The sequence below is a fragment of the Chanodichthys erythropterus genome, chromosome 6 (assembly GCF_024489055.1).
Source record: "Chanodichthys erythropterus isolate Z2021 chromosome 6, ASM2448905v1, whole genome shotgun sequence".
In the NCBI taxonomy this organism is placed as follows: domain Eukaryota; kingdom Metazoa; phylum Chordata; class Actinopteri; order Cypriniformes; family Xenocyprididae; genus Chanodichthys; species Chanodichthys erythropterus.
The window spans coordinates 8,095,864-8,122,019 of record NC_090226.1 but is presented as its reverse complement, the minus strand read 5'-3'; the positions used below and the strand labels follow the sequence as shown (position 1 = coordinate 8,122,019).

General features: G+C 38.9%; 1 protein-coding gene across 3 annotated transcripts; it reads left to right on the top strand.

Annotated features, from left to right (window-relative positions):
• Positions 1–744: 744 nt before the first annotated feature.
• nkpd1 (NTPase, KAP family P-loop domain containing 1) lies at positions 745–6,263 on the top strand. 3 transcript variants are annotated; one of them, XM_067387197.1, is made up of 5 exons: positions 745–907; positions 1,284–1,337; positions 1,938–2,072; positions 2,192–3,993; positions 4,409–6,263. In XM_067387197.1, the coding sequence occupies exons 2-5, from the start codon at positions 1,322–1,324 to the stop codon at positions 4,655–4,657; spliced, it is 2,202 nt and encodes a 733-aa protein (XP_067243298.1). In that variant the 5' UTR covers positions 745–907; positions 1,284–1,321; the 3' UTR covers positions 4,658–6,263. The 3 variants fall into 3 exon arrangements, with proteins under 3 accessions (XP_067243298.1, XP_067243299.1, XP_067243296.1); XM_067387198.1 differs by lacking the exon at positions 1,284–1,337; XM_067387195.1 differs by lacking the exons at positions 745–907; positions 1,284–1,337 and adding an exon at positions 1,350–1,788.
• The last annotated feature ends 19,893 nt before the right edge of the window (positions 6,264–26,156 follow it).

Here is a 26,156-nt window from a genome sequence, read left to right as displayed (position 1 = left end):
GCAATCCCAAATAACATTATATCTATCCCCTGGTATGCAAATTTTACCCGGGGGCCCCTACTGAAACACGATTGGGCTAGTTTTGGGTAACATTGAAGAAGTTTTTTCCTACTATGCTATGCAATTCTCTCTCCAACGATTCTGAAATTCTCAGAATCGATTCTGAGCTTAGTTTTTAACCGCATATTATGCTGCATGTTTCAGAAACACCAGTATTCTGCTTGCTTCCAATTCCTCTCTCACACACACCACTCAAAACTTCCATACAATAATCTTTCATAAAGTTCGGAAAGGTTGAAGCAAATTACAAGGACATTCGCGGGCTTCATTGCACAGGATATGTGCTGAGAGAAACGCTTGAACCTGATTTTATGCTTGCAGTGTGCGGTCAATATTTTCCTTAGAAAAATGATATACTAAGGCATCCTATATGTCGTTTGGAATGTAGTGGGTGGGCTTATACATTAAAAATATGAAACTCACTGACAGAAGGTTGCTTTCAATATCAAACGCTCTTGTGCGCTTTGTGAGGAATATTTGATTAGTTACAGTAATAAGTAAACTTGCATGGCTTTATCACTAATAAATGTACCAATAAATACATAAATACATATCAGTTATAAATTATATTGGAGATATCAATTACATACAGAGTCAGGTTTGAGATCTGGTCCAAAGTTACAACTTGCTACAACTTGCCCAAAGTTTATTGCTTCTCAGTAAATGTTAACACACCAGCACACTTGCCCTTGCACTTACTGTCTGCTCTACTGCAGCTGGTAAAACAAAAGCATTTGTCCTCTGTCTACATAAAATATCTCTGAAAATGGAGAATGGATATTAGTCTACTAGCAATTTTGCTGTAAACAGTGCCTGAAGGATTGCTTGTTAATTCTGTTGGGAGAAGGTGAGACATTCTATTCCTCATTATCATATTTTTCATAGTAAGAGATTTCAAAGAGCTTTGTATAGTGGCTTCATTTCAAAAGTGCAACACAAATGTACATTTCAATTGAATATGTTGCTGTCAGCATGTAGATTGGTATTCATTTGCTATATTCTCTGGTATGCTTTTCGTTTCTGGTAATCGCATACTAAATGGACACTGCATGCCATAGCGGAATTAAATGAAAGAAATGTATAGCTTCATAGTATTTGTTTCAGAAATTCAGCTAATGAAAAGGGCAATAAATTAGTGTTCATGCACATCCATATTTGTCTATTTGGGGTGGGGGGGGGGGGGGATCGCAATGTAATTGCTCTGTATTTGGTTTCATTTTCAGGAAGAAACAACATTTTGTGTTTTCTAAAAACAGGACCAATGGCAATCGAAAAGGGTACGTAATACATAACACAAAAGGAATCACAAACTCAATGCTCAAGCATTCTTGGTAATTCTTGAGTTCAAGAACTCAAGAAACTTCACAAACAAAAAAATCAGCCGTTGAATAAGAATAAAAAATGAATAGTTGCAGCAATATGCTAGTGGTACAAAAATAACGACTAAATGCTTCAACTTCAACTTTACAGCACTATCTGAGAGTCCTCCACCTATTATTAACATTTAATCCATTATTCTTTCTCAGTTTGAATGAAACAGGGACTTTGCCCTTTCAGATAAACCCATGAAAAATTGTCTTCTGCACATTTATTGCACGGTATTTAGTCCTTGGTCTTATCTACATTTATGTGACCTGCTTCACCCACGTGCCAACATCATTGTGCTGCTCATGATTGAAAACAAATTGGTAGACTTCACCCTGAAAACAAATACTGGCCAACAAATAGGTTAGGAGTCATTATTCCTTGTAGTAGTAAAAGGCATAAATCATTGTGTTTTATTGAAGATAACACAGCTATGCGTTATGGCACCTCAAATTTAAATTGAAAGAAAAAACAGTATAAATGACAACTTTTTAAATTTGTTTCATTTCTAGTGACGGAAAATCCCTTTGATGATGTGTATGCTCAAGCAATATCACATACCCTCACAAAGGTTTTTTCCCCTGTGACGGTGGGTCTGTATGCAGAATGTCACAACAGGACCAACATGGTGCTCAAGAACATTGAGGGTAACTTTCTTTTTTTTCTTTTTCAAACTCCTTAAAACGACAAACGCTACAAATCCTTCTAGTTGTTCTCCAAGTCTTGGAGATTTTGACGTTTCTGCCTCTTTATCTCCCATCTGTAGACAAAATGAATAAAGATGCAAAAAAAAGAGAAGATATGTGCACTAAGGAACAAAAGCCTCGCTCAATAACACCATCTGTTTCTGATCTGCTCTCTCTGATCTTTCGGCTCCTCTTCTATCGGCCTGTGTGGACGAAGCAGAACCAGAACATGAAAAACATTCGGTATCTGTTCGTGAGGTTCAGTGCGTGGCATTTTGCAGGCAGCGACCTGCTCTGGGCTGCACTGGTAATGCAGTTGTGCAAGGCTCTTCAGAACAGCTTTGGTAAGCTGCAGCTGGGCCTTTTCCGAATCGCCCAACACGATGAAGAGGAAGATGCAGGGAAGAAGAAGATTGAGGATATTCCACAGAACTGGAGGTCTAAAAAGTTGGGCTGCATCCCCATTTGGGCACTAATACTGATGGGATTCATTGGTTTACTCCTTATTCTGGTTCCTGTCATCATACTTGGATTTCCTGATCTGAAGAACCACGAAGAAGGAGAAAAAGTTGAGTCGTCAAGTGGGTATGGTGTGCTGGAAGGTTTTGCCATCGCTGCACTTGGTGTTCCTGCAGTTGGAGCACTACGATTCATATTATTATTGTTGAAGAACCTCATCTTCAACCAGGACCTTAAAATTAGACAAAGTCTGGACAACAAGAAGGTAAGTCAGCAGCTGGGACTAATGCATGAAGTTCATAAGGAGATAAGACTGCTGTGCTGCTTCATTTACTTCATGGAGATCTTCGAAAGGAGGAGGATCAGGGTGGTGTTGGAGATCACCAACTTGGATCGATGCACACCTAAGAAAATTGTAGGTGTTTTGGATGCCATCAACATTCTTCTATCTGATGAAGAGAGTCCCTTTATTTCTGTGCTGGCTGTTGATCCAGAAGTCCTGGTTAGGCAAGTCCAACAGGCAGAAGACTGTCTTAGCAAAAGAGACTATGCATATGACTTTCTAGATCGTATAATCACACTGCCCTTCATCGTACCTCCATTATCTGATGCATCAAAGTCCAGCATCTTTAAAAACATTGTCCGTGGTCAGTCTGAGAACCCTAAAAACATCTGTCTTAAAAATGCTACAGCATCTGCTTTAGGAGGTCCTGAGACATCAGTCTCTGTTGAAGATGAGTATTCTGTAAAGTACAGTGAGACTGAAGGAGATCAAGTTACCGCTTTGATTTCAAAAAAGGGAGAAGAATTTAATCGAAACGAAGTGGATAGGTTCATCGAGTCTGCATTTTCTTGCATCTCAAGAGATAAAAGCAAACTTCTGTCATATATACCTGGAGACACCATGTCAATGAGACGAGTGATTAACTCAATTCGAGTAACTATTATGATTATGAAGACCCAAATACCGGAGCCTCTCCCTCCAGAGAGAATAGCAGCGTGGGTGGTTTTGGTGGACCGCTGGCCTTGCAGATTAAGTTGGATTATTCAATGTGTTGAAGATGACAAACAGAGTGACGAGATAGATGGAACATTCTGCGCTGCTGATAAAACCAAGACACTATGGGAAGTGTTCGATTACAATAGTCTGGAGCTCTGCATCATTGGATACGAGGTGGAGAACTTTCTGGAAAGCGATGGAGACCCTGAGCTGTTTGAGATTTTCCTTAGGAAAGTCTTCAAGTTCACTGTAGAGGATTTGGAAATGTTTAAGCCTTACACAGTGAACTTAAATTACTCTATGAAGAATGAGCTGGCCAGGGTTCGTGGGAGCCACAGAATGAACAAAGCATGGAGAAATGCTTTCCAGTCCCTATCATCACAAACTGTGATAAACATGAAAGCTGAAGATATTTGTCAAGAGGTTTGTAAGAAAAAAAGTCTGTTTCGACATAGCACTCTTTACACTATATATATACTATGTATATTCAAAAGTTTGGGGTTGGTAAGATTTTTTTTTAATGATTGTTTAATGAAAGTGTTCTATGCTGCATTATATTTTAATATATTTTAAAATGCAATTTACTCCTGTGATGGAAAAGCTGAATTTACTGTAAAAGTCATTACTCCAGTCTTCTGTGTCACAAGATCCCTCAGAAATCATTCTAATATGCTGATTTGGTGCTTGTAAAAATATATCTTCTTAATATTATGCCCCTAACCTTTGTATATATGCTGGATACAGTATGCATTTTCAAAGTGGATACAGTGTGCAGAAAATGTTTCCAAATTTATATGGCCTTTTATATACAGTAAATATGTGCTTTGTTCCTTTTTAGTTGACTAAACTAAGCTTCCCAGAGAAATACCTTGAAACGGTAAGGAAAAATTTCATAGATGGCAAAACGATCCTCTTCTGTGACCCCAAAGACCTCAGGCAAGTCCTGCAAATGACTCTGGGAGAATGGACGACTTTTGAAATTCATTTCCTAGGGGGCATGCCTCCTAGTTGGCCATCTCTGGCAAAAACTCGTCAATACACCACAAACCCTGGAGTGGTCATATGCCCATCTGTCCATGGCCAGTAAGCAGTACAGCTGACCTTGAGGTTTGCATCACTGCATTTTTCCTCTCGTGTATGCATTCAGCGGACTAAGATTGTTTCAGGAAACAATACTGTATACAAATTCCTTACGGTGAAGCAAAAATAAGACTGTGAATGTACACCAGTGAATCAGACTACTCAACAAATGCTGATATTTAAAAATAGAGCTTTGTTATGCAGAAAACTCTTTCAATATTTAAACAGATCAAATTTGTAAGATGTATTATTCATAAAAGGAATAAGAAGTTTTATTTTGCTTAACTATTAAGATTTTGCATTGACTCTATATGAAACTATTCCTGAATGTAATTTCTATATGAATATAAAAAAAACAAAACAAAACAAACAAAAAAAACAAAACAAAGGGAAACAGTATTTTACAAACTCATTTTCTCCAAAAACATGACAAAAAAGTTCAGCTAGTCTGTACTTATTCTCACACATCCATACCTGAGACACACCAGGCCCAATAATAACACCATTCATCAGGTTAATACTGTCTGACCAGCAATATGATCTGTGAAGGAAAAAGAAATATAATCACACAAGGCTTTAGACTTTATAGCTCCAAAGTTTGTGTTTGGTAAATTATAAGGTTTCTGTGCAACAAAACTAAAAAAAGAATTGCAAAACTATTAACTGTTTTCAAACTGTTTTCCTGAACACTCCACCAGTCTGCCATTGGTTAAACAAACTCATGCTATTGGTTGAGCCAATGTTACTGCAAATAGTTTTCTCTGCATATTACATAATTTTTTTTAGAATGAAAAATATATATACACTCAAAAAAAAAAAAAAAAACTCTTTGAATGAACATAAAAAAAAATCATGGAAAGGATTTCCACATGATTAAGTTGCTTTATTTCAGCATTATGCAATTCTGTTATTCCAATTTAATGTACCTACGTTAGGTCAACTTAATTTATTAAGGTTGATTCAACTTATTTACTATGGTTGGGCACAGCTTAATTTAAGTGTCAGCCTAACTAATTTGCAATGTTTTAGAAAATAAATAAAAAGCAATAAATACATAAATAATGAATTGTTTTCATATACATTGATTTTTACAATTAATTATTCTTGTTTAATTTTGTGATTTATATAACTTTTGTGATGTTTTGTGTTAGAAATCTTGTTGTGATACTGGATTCATCCTAAATTGCCTTAACCAAAAACATAGTAAAGCCTAAATTGATCATAAGTCCACTGGTGGTAATAGTTTTACAATCAACATAGGCTTACAATGCTTTTGGGAAATGCAACCCAGAGCACTACCACAGTGATTACTTTTTTATTAAAGTAACTTGAAAGTTTGTTAGCAGGTCCTCAACCCAAGCACAAGTGCAATAATTCACCACAATGGTAACTGTTACATGCATGTATATCTATGTATTTGCCTGCCCTCTAGGGGCAGGAAAAGCGTGATTTACCTTTGTCCTGATTCAGCAGATCCTTTACACCTGTGGACTATTTACGCGAGCTTAAAGGAAGTCAAGTTTCCACACTTTGGCGGCGGAACTTGAGCGGCCGTCCCGAGTCGGAGCTGTGCTCTCTTTTGTGTTTATCCCTTTTTTTTTTCCTGTCTAATTTCTCCCACTTGTTGTTATATTTTGTCTCATAAATAAATTCTCCTTTTGATCAAGCCGTTGTGTCATCCCTCTTTTGTGTTATGGCAGTGGCTGTAACAGTAACCCTAAAACTATTAATTAACAGAAACTTTTAAATACCAACACAATAGAACAGTAAACATTAAAACGTCTTTCCATTTTCTCATCTTCCTAAAAACTGCTTAAAATAACACTTTATTTCAACATTTACACTCCTAGTTCAGCCCCTTTGCAAAGCATGATAGTGAAAATCCTGTTTGATTGAGTCCTGGTTGGGTTTACTTGATTGAAACGTTATTCCAATATGAAAACATCAAGTTAAGTCAAAGAGTAATCGAAATCAATTTAACATTAATCAATCACATTTAAACCAGAAACCTGATACAATGGTGTTGAATCAAAATAAATTGTTTAAATAAACTGAACAGCATCAAAAAATCTTTTTTTTGAGTGTATATTAAGAGGAGATATTAAGTTCACCCAAAAATGAAATTTCTGTCATTAATTACTCACCCATTTGATTCAAAACCCGTAAGACTTTAAGGTCCAGAAAAGTAGTAAAAACATTAAAATAGTCGATGTGACTACAGTGGTTCAACCTTAATGTTATGAAGCGACGAGAATACTTTTTGTGCACAAAAACAAAACAAAAATAAAGTCTTTATTAAAAAAATTAGTCTCTCCCACAATTCTGCTGTGTTGTTTACGTTCAGCGCTTTCAGGTTCTACGTCAGAACTCTGACTCATGATTGGCCGGCTCCTGCATAATTTTTGTTTTGTTTTTTGCAAACACAAAGTATTCTCGTCGCTTCATAACATTAAGGTTGAACCACTGTAGTCACATTGACTATTTTAACAAAGTTTTTACTATTTTTCTGGACCTCCAATGTGGTAATTTCGTTGCTTTCACTGGAGGATAAAAAAAAACCCTCTCGGATTTCATCAAAATATCTTTATTTGTTTTATGAAGATAAACAAGGGTCTTACGATGTTGAATGACATGAGGGTGAGTAATTAATGACAGAAATGTCATTTTTGGGTGAACTAACCCTTCAAGTTCATAAGGATCCTAAAATAGAACAACATGGCATATTTGACAAATATCTCAGAGTTCATTGTAGGTTCATGTCTATACACATAAAATGTTTATGGTCACTAAAGGTTCATCTAATACAGAGCTACAACATATAACACAAGTGCAATAAAGCACTGACACAAAATATAAAACATCTGCAAATATTAAAATTGTGTAAAAGTCAAACAACCTCATATTCCATGAATCTAATCTAAAGAAATACTACAGCATGTCATGTTGCACGTCAACCATTTCTCATGAAATTCCCATGGTGGTTCCAAAGTTTCCGGTTTCATTATATCACTGAGTTTTTCCATACAAAAACTTTGGCACTGTTCAGAATCTGTACTTTGACACTTTAGTTTTACTTTCTATAAAACTTTAATATAGGACTGAATGACAGTGTGCAGATGTTTTTTTAATCGCAGTGCCTGTCACTGAGTTTTACTTTATGCTCTGTGGGAATGGGGCTTCTGAGAAAGCGGAGAAAATATATATCTCCCATGCAGCTCAGCGGAGACCTCCCACGGATCTATGGAGGAACATAACGCTAATGCAAAAGTTGATTTTTTTTTTTAGTTCTGATATGTTCAACTGTGCAAGCAACATGAAAGAACATCCTAGAAAATATAGCACGCCTTTTATGCTTGTATTTGTATACAGATCGGCTACATACACATATATTTGTCTACATATGCACATGCATATATATACTGTATGTGTGTGTGAGCGTGTATATTATATATATGTATGTATATACACACATACAACATTATCATATGTATAAACATATGTAATTAATTTGATTTAAAATGTGTGTGTATTGCAGAACAAGCAACATGAAAAAACTATGTGTGTGTGGAGGATAAACACACACATATACTTTCTAGTTTTTTCATGTTGCTTGTTCTGCAACACACACACACACACATTTCAAATCAAATTAATTATATACAGTATGTTGATTATATGTATTTATCAATTAATAATAGTAGTGGTAAGAAAATCCTTACAGGTCAAAGTACATAACTAATTGTGCTACTTTGTTGTATCACAGTAAATTAAATGCAGTCTTAGAAACATAAATACTAAAACTGCTTGAAAATTACACCTAATTGCATCTAACAAGATTCTGATTCTGAAACTGCATGCAGTTAATATGGTTGCCTTTATTGAATCTTGTCCTCAAGAACAGTCAAGACAAACCAATCGACAAAGAGAGGTCGGTCGGTGTGTGCCGAACTGAAATATGACTCTGAAATTGTGAACATCAAAGTGGGGGTTCGTATGAAATCGATATCATGCAGACATATTAAGGGAATTTAATGGGCCAGGAAAGGGGGGGATATTCTTACCCCTCTCACTCAGAATCAATGCAGGAAAGCGTCCTTGGTGTAAGCAGAGGAAATAGCTACACGGTACACAGCGATGTGATTTTAAAATAAAATTGTATCGATGGATTCTTTACATGGAAAATGAAAACAACGACTTCTGCTGAGAGTGCATAGGATAACGTTCAGATGAACACAAAGAAGAGCCTTAAAATACAATACTGCATCATGCAGCATTTTCCTATTCAGGCTGATGTTCTGTTCTGCAGGGGCCGTTAAACACATAATGTGCATTTGTATCAAAAAAAAAGCTTGTGAAAAATGCTCACGTAACACACAGCTGAGTAGTAATGTCTGCAACCAACAATAACATCAACAATATTTGATATCAGGATGGATGAGCTGTGCATTTCGCCTGTGCCAGCAGGACAAACAGCAAGCCGCGGCATTGATTGTGGAGTTTGATGCATAAAGATGGATGGTAAAACGCCATCTCACACCACAAGAGTAATGAGTTAAAGTCGGGCACATGGAATAACAGCCTAATAATAAAAAAAGCTTGTTTTGATTTCATTATTCAATCTTTATGGCCTCTCATACGTCAAGGGCCTCCATTTGCGTGGGGTTTTAGAGCTATAAACAATGTTTTACAGAAATGAGACGGGCTTCCCCCATGTCAGCCAATATAACGGGGATTCTCCCCCCTTTCCGAGCTTGTTTCTTTGCGGACCACTTGGTGAAGACCCCATAAATAAGGGGAATTGCTTTTGATGGCGGACTTCGACCGTATAGAGAAAGGCTAGACAGCCGAGCCTTGCACTGGCTCTGATTATATCATGTCTCCTGCCGTGAAGGCTGTAGGCTAAGGGTAAAACTAATGAGGAAGTATTTCCGTGGCATTTGCAATTTCTCTCCGAAGGCCAAGGTCGACAAACGCAGCATCTCAGCTAACAGACACATCGCTCTCAGAGCAAACCAAGCTAAACCGGGAGATGAACATTAAACTCTATGAACAGACTGACTGGGGGAGAAACAGAAGAGAGGAGGCCATTCAGCATAATCATAGCTGTAGCTCAAACGAGGTTTTTAAAGTTAAATGGATTTTGCGATGCCAGAAATCCCAACACGAAACATACCGTGGTGCATTGGCCGTGGATGAACGGCTTAATTTGCAATAGTGTGAAATTATAGATTACATTTCTCTCTGGCTGAAATGTAATTAAACATTCACAGCTGTATTGACTCTACTGATGGATATTCGCAGTTAATAAGCCACTTGTGGCTGACACAAATTCAATATGGGTAATATCTCTATTCTGAAAGAGATGGCTTAAGGATCGTCTGTCATATCACTAAACAGAAACAGCCGAAAACAACTGTTCCCAAGTTCATAAGCCTTATTGATCTGTATGGTACATCTAAAGAGAAATATTCAAGAAATAGATGAAAAAAACTCATTATTTACCCTTATGTGTTGTTTCAAAGCTGTATGCTGTTCATTTTCCCATGCAATATTTTGTAGAATTTTCCAACAGCTCTTTTCAAAACAACATAGTGACCACAGAAATGTTTTAAAAACGCATTAAAGCACCATAAAATGTATTAAATTCTTCTACTGAAGTAATACAATAGTTCTGTGTGAAGAACAGACCAAAATTTAAGCCATTGTTCACTGTAAATCATCTCCTGTGCTGCATTTTATAGTGCTTTGCCCTTTTTGAAGTTTCACAGACATTAGCAGCGTTTACATTACAGATTTGTGCAAAAAAAGTATAAATATCAATAAAAAACTATTGCGAAATGAGGCAATTAACCATTCTATTAACCAATGTTATGCGACTAAAACGTTTTTTTTTTTTTTTTTTTCATGATAAGTCATTCCAAAAATCATGGCAACGGATGTCGATAGGTTTACATATATCCCAACCACTGCACTAGCAATTGTTTTTAATCAAAGAAGACATAGGCACATTATCCAAGCATTAATGGCAAGGAAAGCCCCTTTTACTTGGGAGTGGCCATGTATTTCTGGGTGTTATTCCCTCATACCTGCTTCGAGGTCTTGATAAATTCAAATTGTGGCATTTTTGTTGTTGTTTAGAATCCAGTAGTTCCATAATACTATTGTCTTTTATGAGTTTAATAAAGAAATGTCTCATCTTCTGTCCAAACATATAGCGCCATCATTAAAGAATGATGTTTTACATACAGCAGGTGACCTGTAAATGCGAAAAAATGTTTCCATTACTGTTTTGCGAAATATTCCTTTTTCGAATTGCCTGAAAAACCACCTCATGTGAGTGTAAAAACTTTTTTGCGATATATGGGAGTTTTTGCGAAATTGATGCGTTTCCATTGAGCGTATTTTCAATTCGCGATTTTAATTTGCGCAATTTAAAGGGTAACGGAAACGCAGCTATTGTCACTATAGAAAATAATTGTGACTATACAAAATAATGTTCATAAATTCTTCTTTGTGTTACACAGAAAAAATAAAGGCATACATATTACCCTTCAAAAGTCAGGGGTCAGTAATTGTTTTAAGAATCTGATACTTTTATCTAGCAATGATGGATTGAAATGACCTAAAGGGCCAGTAAACTTTCAATGTCATCAAAGAAAAACTAAATAAATAAGCAGCACAACTGTTCCCTTTCGTGGGAACTGTCGACGCTGCGTGGTAACGCATTGGGAACCTTCTGCGTGATGTCGTCACTGAAGCACTCATGTATCTAGCCAATCGCGAAGAGATAATGTTGGAAAACATTATCTCTTCGTCTGAGGACAAGAGTGTTATTGTGCACCACACATATATATATATATATATATAGTGAATAAAGACACGAGTGAAATGGCGGAAGGCAGACAATTTAAAAAGTGTGTTCACCCATGCACACGGTTTATTCCAGATGGGGACACTCATGAGATGTGTGTTGTCTGCCTGGGGGTTGAGCATGCACAGGCAGCTCTCGAGGGGGCTGTCTGTGTTCATTGTGAGAAGCTCACCCTCAGAGTTTTAAGATCACGCCGGGCACTCTTTCACGATAAAGAGAGTGCTCCGGTCGGCGTTCCCCGCGGATCGGGTCCCGCTGTTGCTGAGGCGCAGCGGCGGCTTCATTCGTGGGGTTCGCAAATGGAGCTGGCAGAGGGGGTTGAGACGGGCCCAGCCTTATCTCGCCCTTTACCTGCCAGCCCCAGTGCCTCTTCTCAGGCGGCGGAAGCACGCGCTGCGGTTTCTTCCCCCAGAGAGAGGCACCCGCGCTTCATCTCTCTTCCTCTGAGGAGGTTGATGTGATGAGCGTGGGGGAAGAGGAACCGCCATCCTCTTCCCCAGCACATGAGGAGCTCCTGGAGGTAGTGACCAGGGCTGTTGCCAAATTAAAAATTGACTGGCCAGCAGAGCGGGCAGATACTAGACCAAAGAGTAAGCTGGATGTGCGCTTTCTGCCCGCTCGGTCACTACCCCAGCGTCGGGGTTTGCCCTTCTTCCGGACCTCCACACCGAGGTCTCGAGGTCTTGGAAGAAGCCGGCATCATATCGTGTCTTCAGCCCCAGACCTCAATGTATAGTAACATCGTGGGGCTGAAGCAGCAAGGCTATGCGGCGATGCCTCGGGTGGAAGAGACGCTTGCGGGCTATCTCTCCCCGAGTCTGCATCGTCGCTGAAAACCCCGACGTTGCCCACCAAGCCATTAAAAACTACATCAGGCTTGGTGGGCAAGGCTTATGCGGCAGCAGGTCAGGCAGCGGCATGTCTACATACCATGTCGCTCCTACAGGCATATCAAGCCGACCTGCTGGGGGAAGTGGAGAATAGCGGGGAGGCCACGTAGTGCATCCAGGAAATCAGGATGGCAACTGACCTGGCTCTCCGTGCCACCAAAGAGACGGCAAAAGAAATCGGCCGCTCTATGGCAGCATTGGTGGCTACGGAGAGGCACTTGTGGCTGAACCTCTCGGACATAAGGGAGCGTGACAAAGCCTCCCTTATGGACGCGCCGCTGTCTCCTGCGGGCCTCTTCGGCGACGCCGTTACAACAGTCGTCGAGAGGTTCCAGGAGGCTAAGAAACAATCTGCGGCGTTCCAGAGGTTCATCCCCCGCAAACCAAGAATCTCCTCCCCCGAGGCTGATGAGCGGGATCAGCCTCGGCCGTCAACGAGCTCCTCAGCGCACCACAGAGCGCAACAAAAGATTAGCGTGGCCGCCCGTGCTCCCCCGCAGAGAGCTTGGGGATCGGGTCGGCCCGCTCAGCCGAAGCCTTCTAGGGGCAGAACGGACCTGCGCGCCGTTATCCTGGCCCGGAAGGCTTCGAAGCGGTCCTGATGTCTGTGGGTCAGGAACCGATGAGGGCGGCCCCCTCCGAAGGGAGCCGGCGAAAAATACATCTAAAAGCCGCTTCCCTTCGGCGCCCTCAGGGGATCGTTATGCCAACCCTGCCACCCAGGGTGCGTCAGGGCGCAGCGGTCCTCCACCGACCCTCCGAGGAGGGCCGGCCACTTGATTCGATTGTTCTCTGCCGGTGCGCCGCTTCAGAGCGTCGAATCAGGTGCTCAAAAACACCAGAGGCCAGTCTCGAGAGACTGGTTCCCTTAGTAAATTTTCTGGTAGAATGGAAACTTCTTCCGAATATATCAAAATGGGTGCTGCTCACTATAAAAAAGAGGGTTACAAGATCCAGTTCGGGTCTCGCCCGCCCAGATTCAACGGGGTTCTTCCCACAGTGGTAACCCCCGAGCAGTCTCTGGTTATGGAACAAGAAGTTGCGACACTTTTGCGAAAAGGAGCTATAGAAAGGGTTCCTCCTCCCAGCAACCAGTCAGGGTTCTACAGCCGTTACTTCATTGTTCCAAAGAAGGGATGGAGGTCTACGACCTATTATAGATTTACGTGTGCTAAATCGCTCAATACAAAAGCTCAAGTTCAAGATGCTGACACTCAAACAGATTATACCACAGATCAGGTCCGAGGACTGGTTTGTGGCAATAGACCTGAAAGATGCTTACTTTCATGTGTCCATCCATCCTTCTCACAGGAAGTTCCTCAGGTTTGCTTTCGGGGGCGAAGCTTACCAGTACAGGGTTCTTCCGTTCGGCCTATCATTATCACCCCGCACATTCACGAAATGCGTGGACGCAGCTCTGGCTCCGCTGAGGATCCAGGGCATTCGCATACTGAATTATATCGACGATTGGTTGATTCTAGCTCAGTCAGAGCAACTAGCAGTTCAGCATCGAGATGCTGTTCTGTCCCATATGAAGAGGCTTGGGCTGAGGCTCAATGCCAAAAAAGAGTGTGCTAGTTCCAGCTCAATCCACCAACTATCTGGGTGTAGTGTGGGACTCCACCACGATGCGGGCATATTTGTCTCCCGCTCGGGTGAGTGCCATTCTTATGGCTATGAAAGGGGTGAAGTTAGGCCAGTCACTCACTGTAAAACAGTTCCAGAAACTGCTGGGTCTGATGGCAGCTGCGTCCAACGTGATACCTTTTGGCCTTCTGCACATGAGGCCCCTACAGTGGTGGCTCAGGACCAGGGGGTTCTCCCCGAGGGGAAATCCCTTTCGCATGATCAAAGTCTCAAAACGATGTCTTCGTTCTCTGACCATGTGGAAAGACCCCCGGTTCCTGTCCCAGGGACCCGTGTTGGGGGCCACTACTCGTCGAGTAATGCTTACGACGGACGCCTCCTCACGGGCTGGGGAGCGATCATGAGTGGTCGCTCAGCTCAGGGTCTTTGGGAAGACCATCAGCTCTCTTGGCACATAAATCGGCTAGAGATGATGGCAGTGTTCCTAGCTCTGAAACACTTTCTCCCAGACCTGAGAGGTTACCATGTGTTGGTTCGTACGGACAACACTGCAGTGGTTGCATATATAAATCATCAGGGGGTCTGCGGTCTCGCCGACTATATTACTTGGCCCGTCAGATCCTCCTGTGGTCCCAAGGGAAGCTGCTCTCGCTGAGGGCAGCTTACATCCCGGGACATCAAAATGTGGGAGCAGATGCCCTGTCGAGGCAGGGGCCAAGGCCCGGGGAGTGGAAACTCCACCCAGAAGTGGTGAGTCTCCTATGGAAAAATTTCGGTCGAGCGGAAGTCGACCTGTTCGCCTCGGGAGAGTCAACCCAGTGTCCGCTCTGGTACTCCCTAACACATCCAGCACCTCTGGGTCTGGATGCTATGGTACAGACGTGGCCGAGGCTGCGCCTGTACGCATTTCCCCCGATCGCCCTGCTCCCGGGAGTTCTGGAAAAAGTACGCCGAGAAGGGGCCAATCTAATACTGGTAGCCCCATTCTGGCCAACCAGGATATGGTTCTCAGACCTAGTGTCGTTACTCAACGGCTCCCCAATGGAGCTTCCTCTCAGACAGGACCTCCTGTCTCAAGCGGGCGGCATGATTATACATCCCCGCCCAGAACGACTGAAACTATGGGCCTGGCCTCTGAGGGGGCCAGACTCATAAATGCTGGTCTCCCAACCGAGGTTGTGGAGACCATTCTTAACTCCAGAGCTCCCGCCACGAGGAAGTTGTATGCCTACAAATGGAATTTGTTTTCTACCTGGTGCAGACACAATAATACGGACCCTGTCCTTTCTTCTGTTAGCTTTGTGCTAAAATTCCTCCAGAAAAAATTCTCGGAGGGCCTATCTCACTCAACCTTAAAGGTTTATGTTGCAGCAATTTCAGCATATCATGCTCCTCTTGAGGGGAATATCTCGGTAGGTCGAGACCCCCTCGTCACACGCTTCCTCCGTGGCACACTGAGGTTGAGGCCTCCAGTGCGCACAAGGGTGCCAACCTGGGACTTGGCTGTGGTCTTACAAGGGTTAGCTGAGGCTCCCTTTGAACCATTAGAGGAGGTTCCTGAGAGGTTCCTCACTCTGAAAACGATTATTTTATTAGCTATCACTTCTCTGAAGCGGATAGGAGATTTACAAGCACTTTCTGTTGCTCCCTCTTTCCTTGAATTTGCTCCAGGAATGGTGAAAGCATTCCTGTATCCTAAACCGGGGTATGTCCCAAAGGTCCCTACCAATGTCCCAGGCCCCATTGTGCTTCAGTCTTTCTATCCTCCTCCATTTGAATCTGCGGATCAGGAACAAATTGAATCTGTTATGCCCAGTAAGGGCTTTGGATACTTATGTCCACAGAGCTGCCCTGTGGCGTAAGTCAGATCAGTTGTTTGTCTGTTATGGGTCCCCTAGAAAAGGGGGCCCAGCATCAAAACAGAGAATGAGCAAGTGGGTGGTCGAGGCCATCTCACTTGCATACGAAGCGGCCGGACAGCCCTCTCCCTTGAATGTTCGCGCCCATTCTACCAGGGGTATGGCGGCATCAAAAGCTCTGATGTCAGGAGTCTCCATGAGTGACATATGTGATGCAGCTGGATGGTCATGCCAGCACACATTTATTAAATATTATAACCTTGATGTTGGCTCCACTCCGGGGTCCTCTGTCCTGTCAAGATAACCTTGGCAAGTGCTTGAGCTACGGCTCAGTTGGGATTGCGTTCCCAATGCGTTACCACGCAGCGTCGACAGTTCCCACGAAAGGGAACGTCTCAGGTTACAGATGTAACCCTGGTTCCCTGAGTAGGGAACGAGACGCTGCGTCTCTTGCCGTACCCCTGCACACTTGCAAGTGCTTGCTTCAGACTTACTTAGAAGCTGGCGTGCTCTGCATCCGAGTGTGCTTTATAGTTTCCTGGTCCGTGACGTCACCCGTCTCTGACGTCTCGCTTCGCGATTGGCTAGATACATGAGTGCTTCAGTGACGACATCACGCAGAAGGTTCCCAATGCGTTACCACGCAGCGTCTCGTTCCCTACTCAGGGAACCAGGGTTACATCTGTAACCTGAGACGTTTTCAACACTGATAATAACAAGAAATGTTTCTTGAGCACCAAATCAGCATATTGTTTCTGAAGGGTCATGTGACACTGAAGACTTGAGTAATGATGCTGATAATTCAGCTTTGCAATCACAGAAATAAAGTACATTTTAAAACCGTAAGGTTTTTTATGTAAAAATAGTTCTCAATATTACTGTTTTTACTGTATATTTGATAAAGAAGCAACCTTGGTGAGCATAAGAGACTTCTTTCAAAAACATTTTAAAAAATTTTGCTGACCATAAACATTTAAACAATAGTATTTTCAACATAGTGGTGAGAAAATATGTGTAGATGAACAGCTCTATTAATATAAACCTTGATTTCGTTTACTTTTATCCACATCCCATCCGGAGTTACCAGGAGCAGGCATTTTCACACTTATACAATCCTTAGAAAAAAAAAATAATACAGAGATGCTAATGTCTCAAAAACAACAACAACAACACAGTGATCGAAGGTTAAATGGTGCTTTCAGATGAAATCACACACTGGAGAAGCCACAAACTAGAATAATTTCTTATATTAGGTCTACAGAACACAATCCATTGGAGAAGCAGATCCTCAGAATGAGTCTTGTGTTGTGTAACCCCCAAATTTACGCTCTTCAAGACTGCGATGGCTTGTTTATTCAGTTAACAGCCATAAAAATACAAGAATGACAGCTTTAATGAAGCCAAACCAACAACAGTTGTGCAAGAAGCTAAGTCATAAAAAACTAAATAATAATAATAAAAAAATGTGGGTACCCATCACAAACCGATAATTATGCACCAGCTGCTTTTTAATGAAGTTCAAATATGTTTGAAACTTTTTAATTAGGACGCCAAGCTTGACAGGGCGCACTCAAAAAATAAAGCTGCGACATCCGTTGTGCGCAGGTTGAGGGAGGCATAATTTTAGACATGACATTCAGTCAGGGTTTGCTCTTTGAGCTTTTAAACAACCAGCACCCAAGCAAATAAGCCAATCAGATATGTCTGCCAGATGAGAGGTATTTGTAGCAGTTTGTAATTGGAGTGTTGATTGACACGTGGAGGAGGGGACCTTAAGATAAGTCTCAAAATAATGATGGTAATGTGTTCGCTTCCTCTTGTGTGTTAGTTGACACCTAGCATCTGCAGCCACACAACGCCGAGAGACGTTGTGCAACACAATCGTCTGTTTAGAGATGATAGACTAAAACGATCCTTGTTTGCCTGCAGCTCGCATCAATGAGTGGAAACAATGGGTCCTTGATTGGCACATTGTGTATACTGTGAAATTAATGTCAGTGCATGAACAGGTGCATGTTTCTGTTTGTATAAATGGTGCATGTGGGAGTGTGTTTGTCTGTGTTTACCTGCACACTGAGAACTCCTACCCAAGAGATCCACAATGCCATTACACAGAATTGTTTATCGTCTCGTTGTAGAAATTTGAATCAGAATCATTTCATTCGATGCTTCATGGGTGTAACAGAATTCGCTCCGCTTGTTTAAACAGAACAACACAACAACAGAGCAAATGACGATGAAAAAAACAGGAGACTTGTGTTGTGTAACTCCAAAATTTATGCTCTTCAAGACTGCGATGGCTTGATTATTCAATTAACAGCTAGAATGATGGCTTTAATGAAGCTAAACCAATAATATAATGAATATAATATAATATAATATAATATAATATAATATAATATAATATAATATAATATAATATAATATAATATAATATAATATAATATAATATAATATAATATAATAAATATATTTTTAAATAAATAATATATTTAAAAAAAAATATATATATATATATATATATATATATATATATATATATATATATATATATATATATATATATATATATATATTTTAATTGTAATTATATTTTAAAAACTTACAATTATTTTAAATAAAGGATGGAAGAAAATAAATAAAAATGCAATATAATATAATATAATATAATAAATATAATATAATATAATATAATATAATATAATATAATATAATATAATATAATATAATATAATATAATATAATATAATATAATATAATATAATATAATAATATTTTTTAAATAAATAATATATTTTTAAATTAAAAAAAATATATTTTTTAATTGTTATTATATTTTAAAAACTAAAACCTAAAAAATAACTTTACAAAAACTAAAATTATTTTAAATGAAGGATGGAAGAAAATAAATAATATAATATAATATAATATAATATAATATAATATAATATAATATAATATAATATAATATAATATAATATAATATAATATAATATAATATAATATAATATAATATATAATTAGGAAATAACCTTACAAAAAGTAGAAATATTTTAAATAAAAATGGAAAAGGAATATATAATATAAAATAATTCTTAAAATATTATATTTATATTATATTGTTATATTTTAAAAACTAAAAACTAGTAAACAACTGGAAGAAAATAAATGAATATAATATAATATAATAACTTTACAAAAAGTAGAAATATTTTAAATAAAAGGATGGAAGAAGAAAATAAATAAATATAATATAAAAAGCATATATAAAATATTATATAAAATCTAAAAGAAGGAAAATATAATATAATTCTTTAAAATATTATATTTATGTTATAGTATATTAAAAACTAAAAAATAGTAAACAACTTTACAAAAAAATATATATTTATTTTAAATAAAGGTGTAAATGGAAAAAGAAAGCAAATAAGTAAATAAATATAATTAATATTTTTAGTCATTTAAAAAAGTAGGAGTATTGTAATGGTTGCTGCTCCTCTGGCTTTAACACATTTTTTGAAGTGAACATTCTTTGGACACTGCTTAACTTATGCTTAATTATTTATAAATTCAAAGTAAATTATAGATTTTTTTTTTCTTCCATTCTGCGCAATAAAACTGTTCAAGCAGATATGCACATCTCACATACTGACACAAATTAGCAAGAAGGACCTCATTACTGGAAGTCACTGCCGTCATTAGCTGCAGGTTATGGTTTTACTGTCTCATATTAACAACCCTGTTATCCTATCAAACTTGAATTTACTCTGGTCTCGTGATGCTTGTCCGTACTTCAGAAAGCAAGAGTTGTCTTGTAAAATGATTATTTCAGTGGATACAAGTGCCTTTTTAAAAAAGCGAACAAGCACAGATGCCAGTTAATATTAAAGGGTTAGTTAACCCAAAAATGAAAAAGTTCACCTTTACGAATCTTTTGTTTCAAATCAGTGGTTCGGACTGTGTATCAAACTGTCAGTAAACAAGGCTTTGTTACGTCATAAGTGTTTCGAAACTTTCAATGGTTCACCACTTTGGCAGTTTGATACACGCTCCGAACCACTGATTCGAAACAAAGGATTCGTAAAGCTTTGAAGCTTCATGAAGCAGTGTTTTGAAATCGCCCATCACTAGATATTGTTGAATAAAGTTTTGGTGCACAAGGAAGTATTCTCGTCACTTCATGACACTAAGGTTGAACCACTGTAGTCACATAAACTGTTTTAATTATGTCTTTAGTAGCTTTCTGGGCTTCTGAAAGAGTTCATTATCTTGCTGGCAATGGAGGCCTTACTGAGCCATCGGATTTGAAACAAAAATATCTTAATTCGTGTTCTGAAGATGAACAAAAGGTCTTACGGGTGTGGAACGACATGAGGGTGGTAATTAATGACAGAATTTTCAAAATGGGTGAACTAACCCTTTAAACTAAATATTACAAATTCAAATGCCAAAAGACAAGAAGATTGTGAACGCAAAACTACATGTTATGATCTTACTCTCTCTGTATCTCAATGCACTGATTGTGTATGACTGAAATAAAGCAGTGTTTGGGGGTATAACAGTATTGTTCTCTATGAATGAATGAATGAATGAATGAAAGTGCCACTATCCAGTAAACAATCCAATATTATTTCCAGTGCAAATAACACCTATGATGCTCTCAAAGGCTGTGTACAAAAAGTGAAAAATGCTGTCTTCAAGGCAGTATTTGGAGATAGCAACAAAGCAGGTCTGAATGCAATGTTTATGTCACATCCTGTCAACTAAAATACCTTCATCTGGTTGATTTTTGAAGGGAGCACAGGTGTATCTTTCACTGCTTATTATATTCCACGATCTTGTGTGTGTGATTCGGCATTTGATTTAAAGAATAAAAATGGCATCTGAAGGAGCAGTTGAAAGGAGTGAATTAATTTATATATCAATTGATTCCATTTTATTCAATGTATAGCTCATAAATAAATATGCAGACAATATATTTACTTGGCTATGTCTGAAGCTCTCTTCAATTTGTTTTAGATCATTAAACGTGACATTATGGCCTTGGAAGCCAGTTTGATTTGTTATAAACCACTGTTACCATAATAAGAATGATATGAATTGTGTACATTAAGTGCTTGGTAAAACTTTAGAATAAAGTTTAAGATGCTAAAATTGAACAGTTAAAGGGTTAGTTCACCCCAAAATGAAAATTCTGTTATCATTTACTCACTCTCATGCCAATCCAAACCTGTAAGACTTTCGTTCATCTTTGGAACGCAAATGATGATCTTTTTGATGACAGATTTCTCAAGCTGAAACTTTGACGCTTCAAAAAGTTCATAAAGAGATCGGAAAACTAATCCATATGAAACAAGGGGTTTAGTCCAAATTTTCTGAAGAGAGTCAATTGCTTTTTATTAGGGCTGGGAAAATACATCGATGCATTGCAAATCGGGAAATGATTCTGGATCGATTCTGATATTTTCTGTATGTATTGCGATTCTCTCGCGAATTGATTCTGAGATTAGAGTTTTCAACAGCAGATGGCACTGCGTGCTTTAGAAACAGACGTACTCTGCTTCCTTCCAATTCCTTACACACACCACTTCAACCTTCAATAAAAAAATCATAAAGTTCGAAAAGGTTGAAGCGAATTACAAAGGTGATTATAGTGGCCTGTTCACATTAATCTCGCATCATAAAAGCATTCTAAGGTGCAAATACATTCTCAGAATCTGCCAAACGCACGAGCGCTCTTCTTCATGAGCATTTGAGCACGCGGTTAAAAACTAAGCTAAGAATCCATTTGAGATGCATTTGGAAAATATCAAAATCGATCCACGAATCACGATGTATCGATATATCATCCCAGCTCTACTTTTTATGATGAACATATTTAATTTGGGCTTTTACTCGCATGTAAACATTGATCAGCGAACATAAGGAGAAGCTCAACCTTACCTGAATAACGCACATAAGCAAATGATGTTGAGTAAATGATGACAGAATTTTTATTTTTGGGTGAACTAACAATTTAAGCTGATCCTTATTGGAAAGTGTTACGATTCTATCTAAACTAAACTAAGTCTATTTTCACATAGTTAATGACCACAAACATGTTAAAGATGTGTAAATGACTAAATATTCCTGAAAAAAAAAAAAAGTTCTCCTAAATATAGATTATCTGTACTTCACATTAAGGCAATCACCACTGTATTAATTATAAAAGAGGTGTAGGTGGTGAATGAAAGAATTTATCTCTTACCAGGAAAACAAGCTTCTCTATTTTGCTTGGCAGATGTTATCCTCAGTTATGAAGACATTAGTAGTCATGGCATTGATATGGTGAGACTCAGAGGGCAGAACGGGGTGTTTTCCTGGTGTCAGCCAGACTTGCATTGCTCAAGGGTGCTTACCAGGAGAAGAAGAAGAAAAAAAAAAAAAACACATTGAAAACAGCAAGACCAGGAAGCAGTTACGCATATCTGCTTTCTCATTTTCTCAAGGGCTCAAATGCCTCTGTGAATTAATCTGAGAGATTAGGCGAAGACACCGACCTCCCGGAAACGGCATGCAGATCGCGATTTCAGCTGCCATGGAGGTGGAATGAGCAATCCTCCATTCCTCTCGTTTCTCTGCCCAGATTGCTAATTAAGCCCCTGTGATAATGATGAAGGAGATTCATTTGGCCAAAATGTCACCACATTTCATCCCCCTCTCCTCTGCTAATTTGAGATTTATTTATTTTCTGAGCCGTGGTTCGGGTCAAAGCTACTTAAAACGCAACTGTTAATAGACTTGCCATCATCGCCATCCGAGCGAGCGCGTGACTCATTTACGTATATATTCCATCTAAAACCGTGCATCCATTTCAAGAACTGCGAAAGAAATAAGAAGTCTCTTTGAAACAGACATTAGCATTTGAAAACTGATCTCAGGGTCTGCTGGAACGGAGCCTAATTGGTGGCTCTTGGTGACACAGGTGTCTTAATGACCAGTGATGACCATGTGCTGGGCTGTAATGGAGCTCGCTGGCCAGGATCCTAATTGACCATTTCACTTTTGCGAGGTCTGATGATGCCAGAGGAGCCTGGTGTGTGTTTGAGAGTGTGTGAGGAGTCTGTGGCCTTGCAGTCATTAAAAGCACTGATGATCTTACCCGAAGACGAGCACTACTAATGGTGGCCGTTTTTGCCATGGAGACGGTGAGTGGGAGGCGGATGAAAGGCTGTTGTGGTATCTATGGCGATGCTTTTCCCTTAATGAACATGGCCAGCCATTAACTCTAGGTGATACGTGAAGAGCTTGTTTGGAGAGACACTAATGCAAAAGTAAGACCTCCATCACCAAAAGATGAGGAGGAATTATTCTGTCTATCTTTCCAGAATCTATTTCATCAGGGTAGGGTTGCACCAGCCATCCGTGAGGTCTTTCTTAAATTGGACAAAAAGTTAACCCTAGTTAGTAAGTAAGAAAACTCTGTACTTTGTTTGGTTGCACTATTTGTTAGCTTGTAGTTTGGAAGCTGTTCGTAATGTGCATTTTTTTTTCTTGTTTGTTTTGTTTGCTTCATGTAAATGTCAACGGTAACATGCTTTCATAATATATATACATATATACCGATCAGGCATAACATTATGACAACTGACAGGTCAAGTGAACCCTCAAAGCTGATGTGTGGGCAAATGGGCAAGCATAAGGATTTGAGCAAGTTTAAATATTGTAAATATTTAGTTTATATGTGAGGTTGTGTTTCAATTCATTTTAATAGTGCAACTCAACAAGTATTGACTTGCTCGCAAGTTTTAACCACAACTAGGCTACACTGTAAATTACACACAGCTGGTGCGATCAGCCCCAGTTCTCTTGTTTATGTCTGAGACTTATTCCCTCCATGAGAAGACAATATAGTCAAGGAGCTTTAAAGATGTCAAGAAGGAACAAGCAAAGAAGAGCACATCATAAAAACACATAAAGGATAAAAATACAACACCTTGAGGGACACCTGTGCTTCAAACTCATGCCTGTAGCTGTGGCCTCCCCACGGTTTTGCCTGTCTTCAGAAGATGAGGTACATGAGTGCTTCAGAGAGCTCCCGGTTGCTTGAAGTAGGCTATTCACAGATCTGAAAATCCTCATTCGCTCGAAAGACAAGCACTGCCAACAGTGTGTACAGCACCGGGAATGTCTGAAACAGAAGACGGTTGCCCTGTTGGTCAGTTAGTCAGAGCGGCCTTTAAGGCTTCATTACGGTCTGATGGCCTGAAATAAATTCAACTGAGCTTTAGAGATACAAGCACAGATTTAAAGACTACAATGTTTATTTACTAGCAGAAATAGAATGATTCTTGGGGGCGGGCTGTACAAAAAGATTTCCTGCAACCTTCTTAACTATTTGTCGTTCTTAAATTATACCTTAAGCTGTACCTTAAGGTTAATATGTGTTTACTGAAACGCTCTTACAGTTAAGTATACCTTCTGTAAGTCATTCGTTCGTAAGGTTGGTCTGGACCACTCTTAGCTATACCTTATCACTACTGACAGTCTATACGAATATAATTCTGAAGTTGTAATACACCAAAGTGTTCAATTAGGATAAACGGCGAAGAATAAAATGCAAAGATTCAAATGTGCTTTGGCACTGAGCAAGAGATAGATGCGCTCAGTGCTTGTCATATATATCACAACTATTCAGTGTTTTCAACCACATCAGGTTTATTTTAGGTTTCAGACCTTTAAATATCGAATTCCATACACTGATGTCTACGAAAGCTGCAATAATAACCCTTTCAATTATATGATATGACAAAGTGTTTCATTTATATCAGATACACATTGTGTATGAAACAATAAAATTGACTTTATTCTCCCAGTTCACCGGCTATATACTTCTATGTATTTCGGGGAAAATTTCATAAATCCAACAGCTCTTAATTGCAGTGCCAACTCATCACGTGACAAAACACATTCACTTGTAAAATATTCATGATATAGTTAACAAGTTTGTGAATATTTTGAATAAAAAAGGAAAAATTATATAAACACAATTCCTGCATATCTGTCAGCTTCATGGCGAGTCTCCAAGGAATTAATACGTTCGAAAATAATGTTCTAAAATAAAGGTCACCTTAAACTCACACTGGGGGCTCCGCTAGAATTTAGAGCTCTCAGAATATAGATAAATTACAATATAGATTTAGTTTGCAGAGTCCTGATAAATGCAATTTCTACTTCTGAAGTGATTCTTTTATAAAGACAACCGCTTTTACACATAACAGAGCGAAGCCCGATTCTCGATATCAACCAATTCAGCCCCACCGCCATGGACAGCACCAGGTAACGTCGCACTTAAGAAAGGTTGATTCTAAGGTATAGTTCGGGGAAATTCTTTGGATAAAGTATACCATAGCGAGCTAAGAGACAACGTTATCGGGAAATCCAGCCTTGTTCATTAACATGAGAAATTAAATAAATATGAACAATTCTGTAAAGAATTTATTAATATAATTCAATGATATTTTCAATAATTTTCACATATTTTTAACATTTCAATTTATAATAAACCCAATGTATGAACAAACATTAATTTGCTACTTAACCAGTGGTATATTTATGAATAAATTCACTTTAATTTGCAGTTATTATTACTACTTTTTAGGATTCCTTGATGAATAGAAAGTTTCAAAAGAACAGCATTTAAACAGAAAATGTTTGTAACATTATAAATGTTTTTACTATAACTTTTGATCAATTTAATGCGTTTTTATATTATTTATTCCACAAAATAAGGGAGCAAAAACTGTTTTCAATATTTATAATAACAAATGTTTCTTGAGCACCAAATCATCACACATGCCATACATCATCATAATTGAGTTTTGAATAAATTATATTTTAATATATATTCAAATAGAAAACTGTATTTTTGATCAAACAAATGCAGCCTTTGTGAGCATAAGAGACTTAAACACACACACACACACACACACACACACACACATGCATATATATACTGTATATTTAACGGAGGCCAGCTAGTAGTCACTGTGCAAGTAAACCTCACTCCTCTGATCTCAAGAGATGCTCTAGCGACTGACGCTAGAGGTGTCAGCATTTAGCTTCCTTGTTGGAGCATCCGACTCCCACGCCGGAGACCCGCGCAGAGTGGGGCGAGTAGGACATGGGTGAGGGGTTACATTGCAACCTCTAGCGTCAGTCACTAGAGCATCTCTTGAGATCAGAGGAGTGAGGTTTTTTCGCACAGCAACTACAAGCTGGCCTCCGTTACATGTATATTATATGTATGTATATGGGTCG

What these genes read in the sequence shown, in the direction of transcription:
- nkpd1 (XM_067387195.1), top strand. Translation starts at nt 1,626, where the DNA reads ATGAAAAATTGTCTTCTGCACATTTATTGCACGGTATTTAGTCCTTGG. An exon ending in AAATACTGGCCAACAAATAG is followed by an intron (nt 1,789 to 1,937) that starts GTTAGGAGTCAT and finishes TTTCATTTCTAG; the next exon opens with TGACGGAAAATCCCTTTGAT. An exon ending in GGTGCTCAAGAACATTGAGG is followed by an intron (nt 2,073 to 2,191) that starts GTAACTTTCTTT and finishes TCCCATCTGTAG; the next exon opens with ACAAAATGAATAAAGATGCA.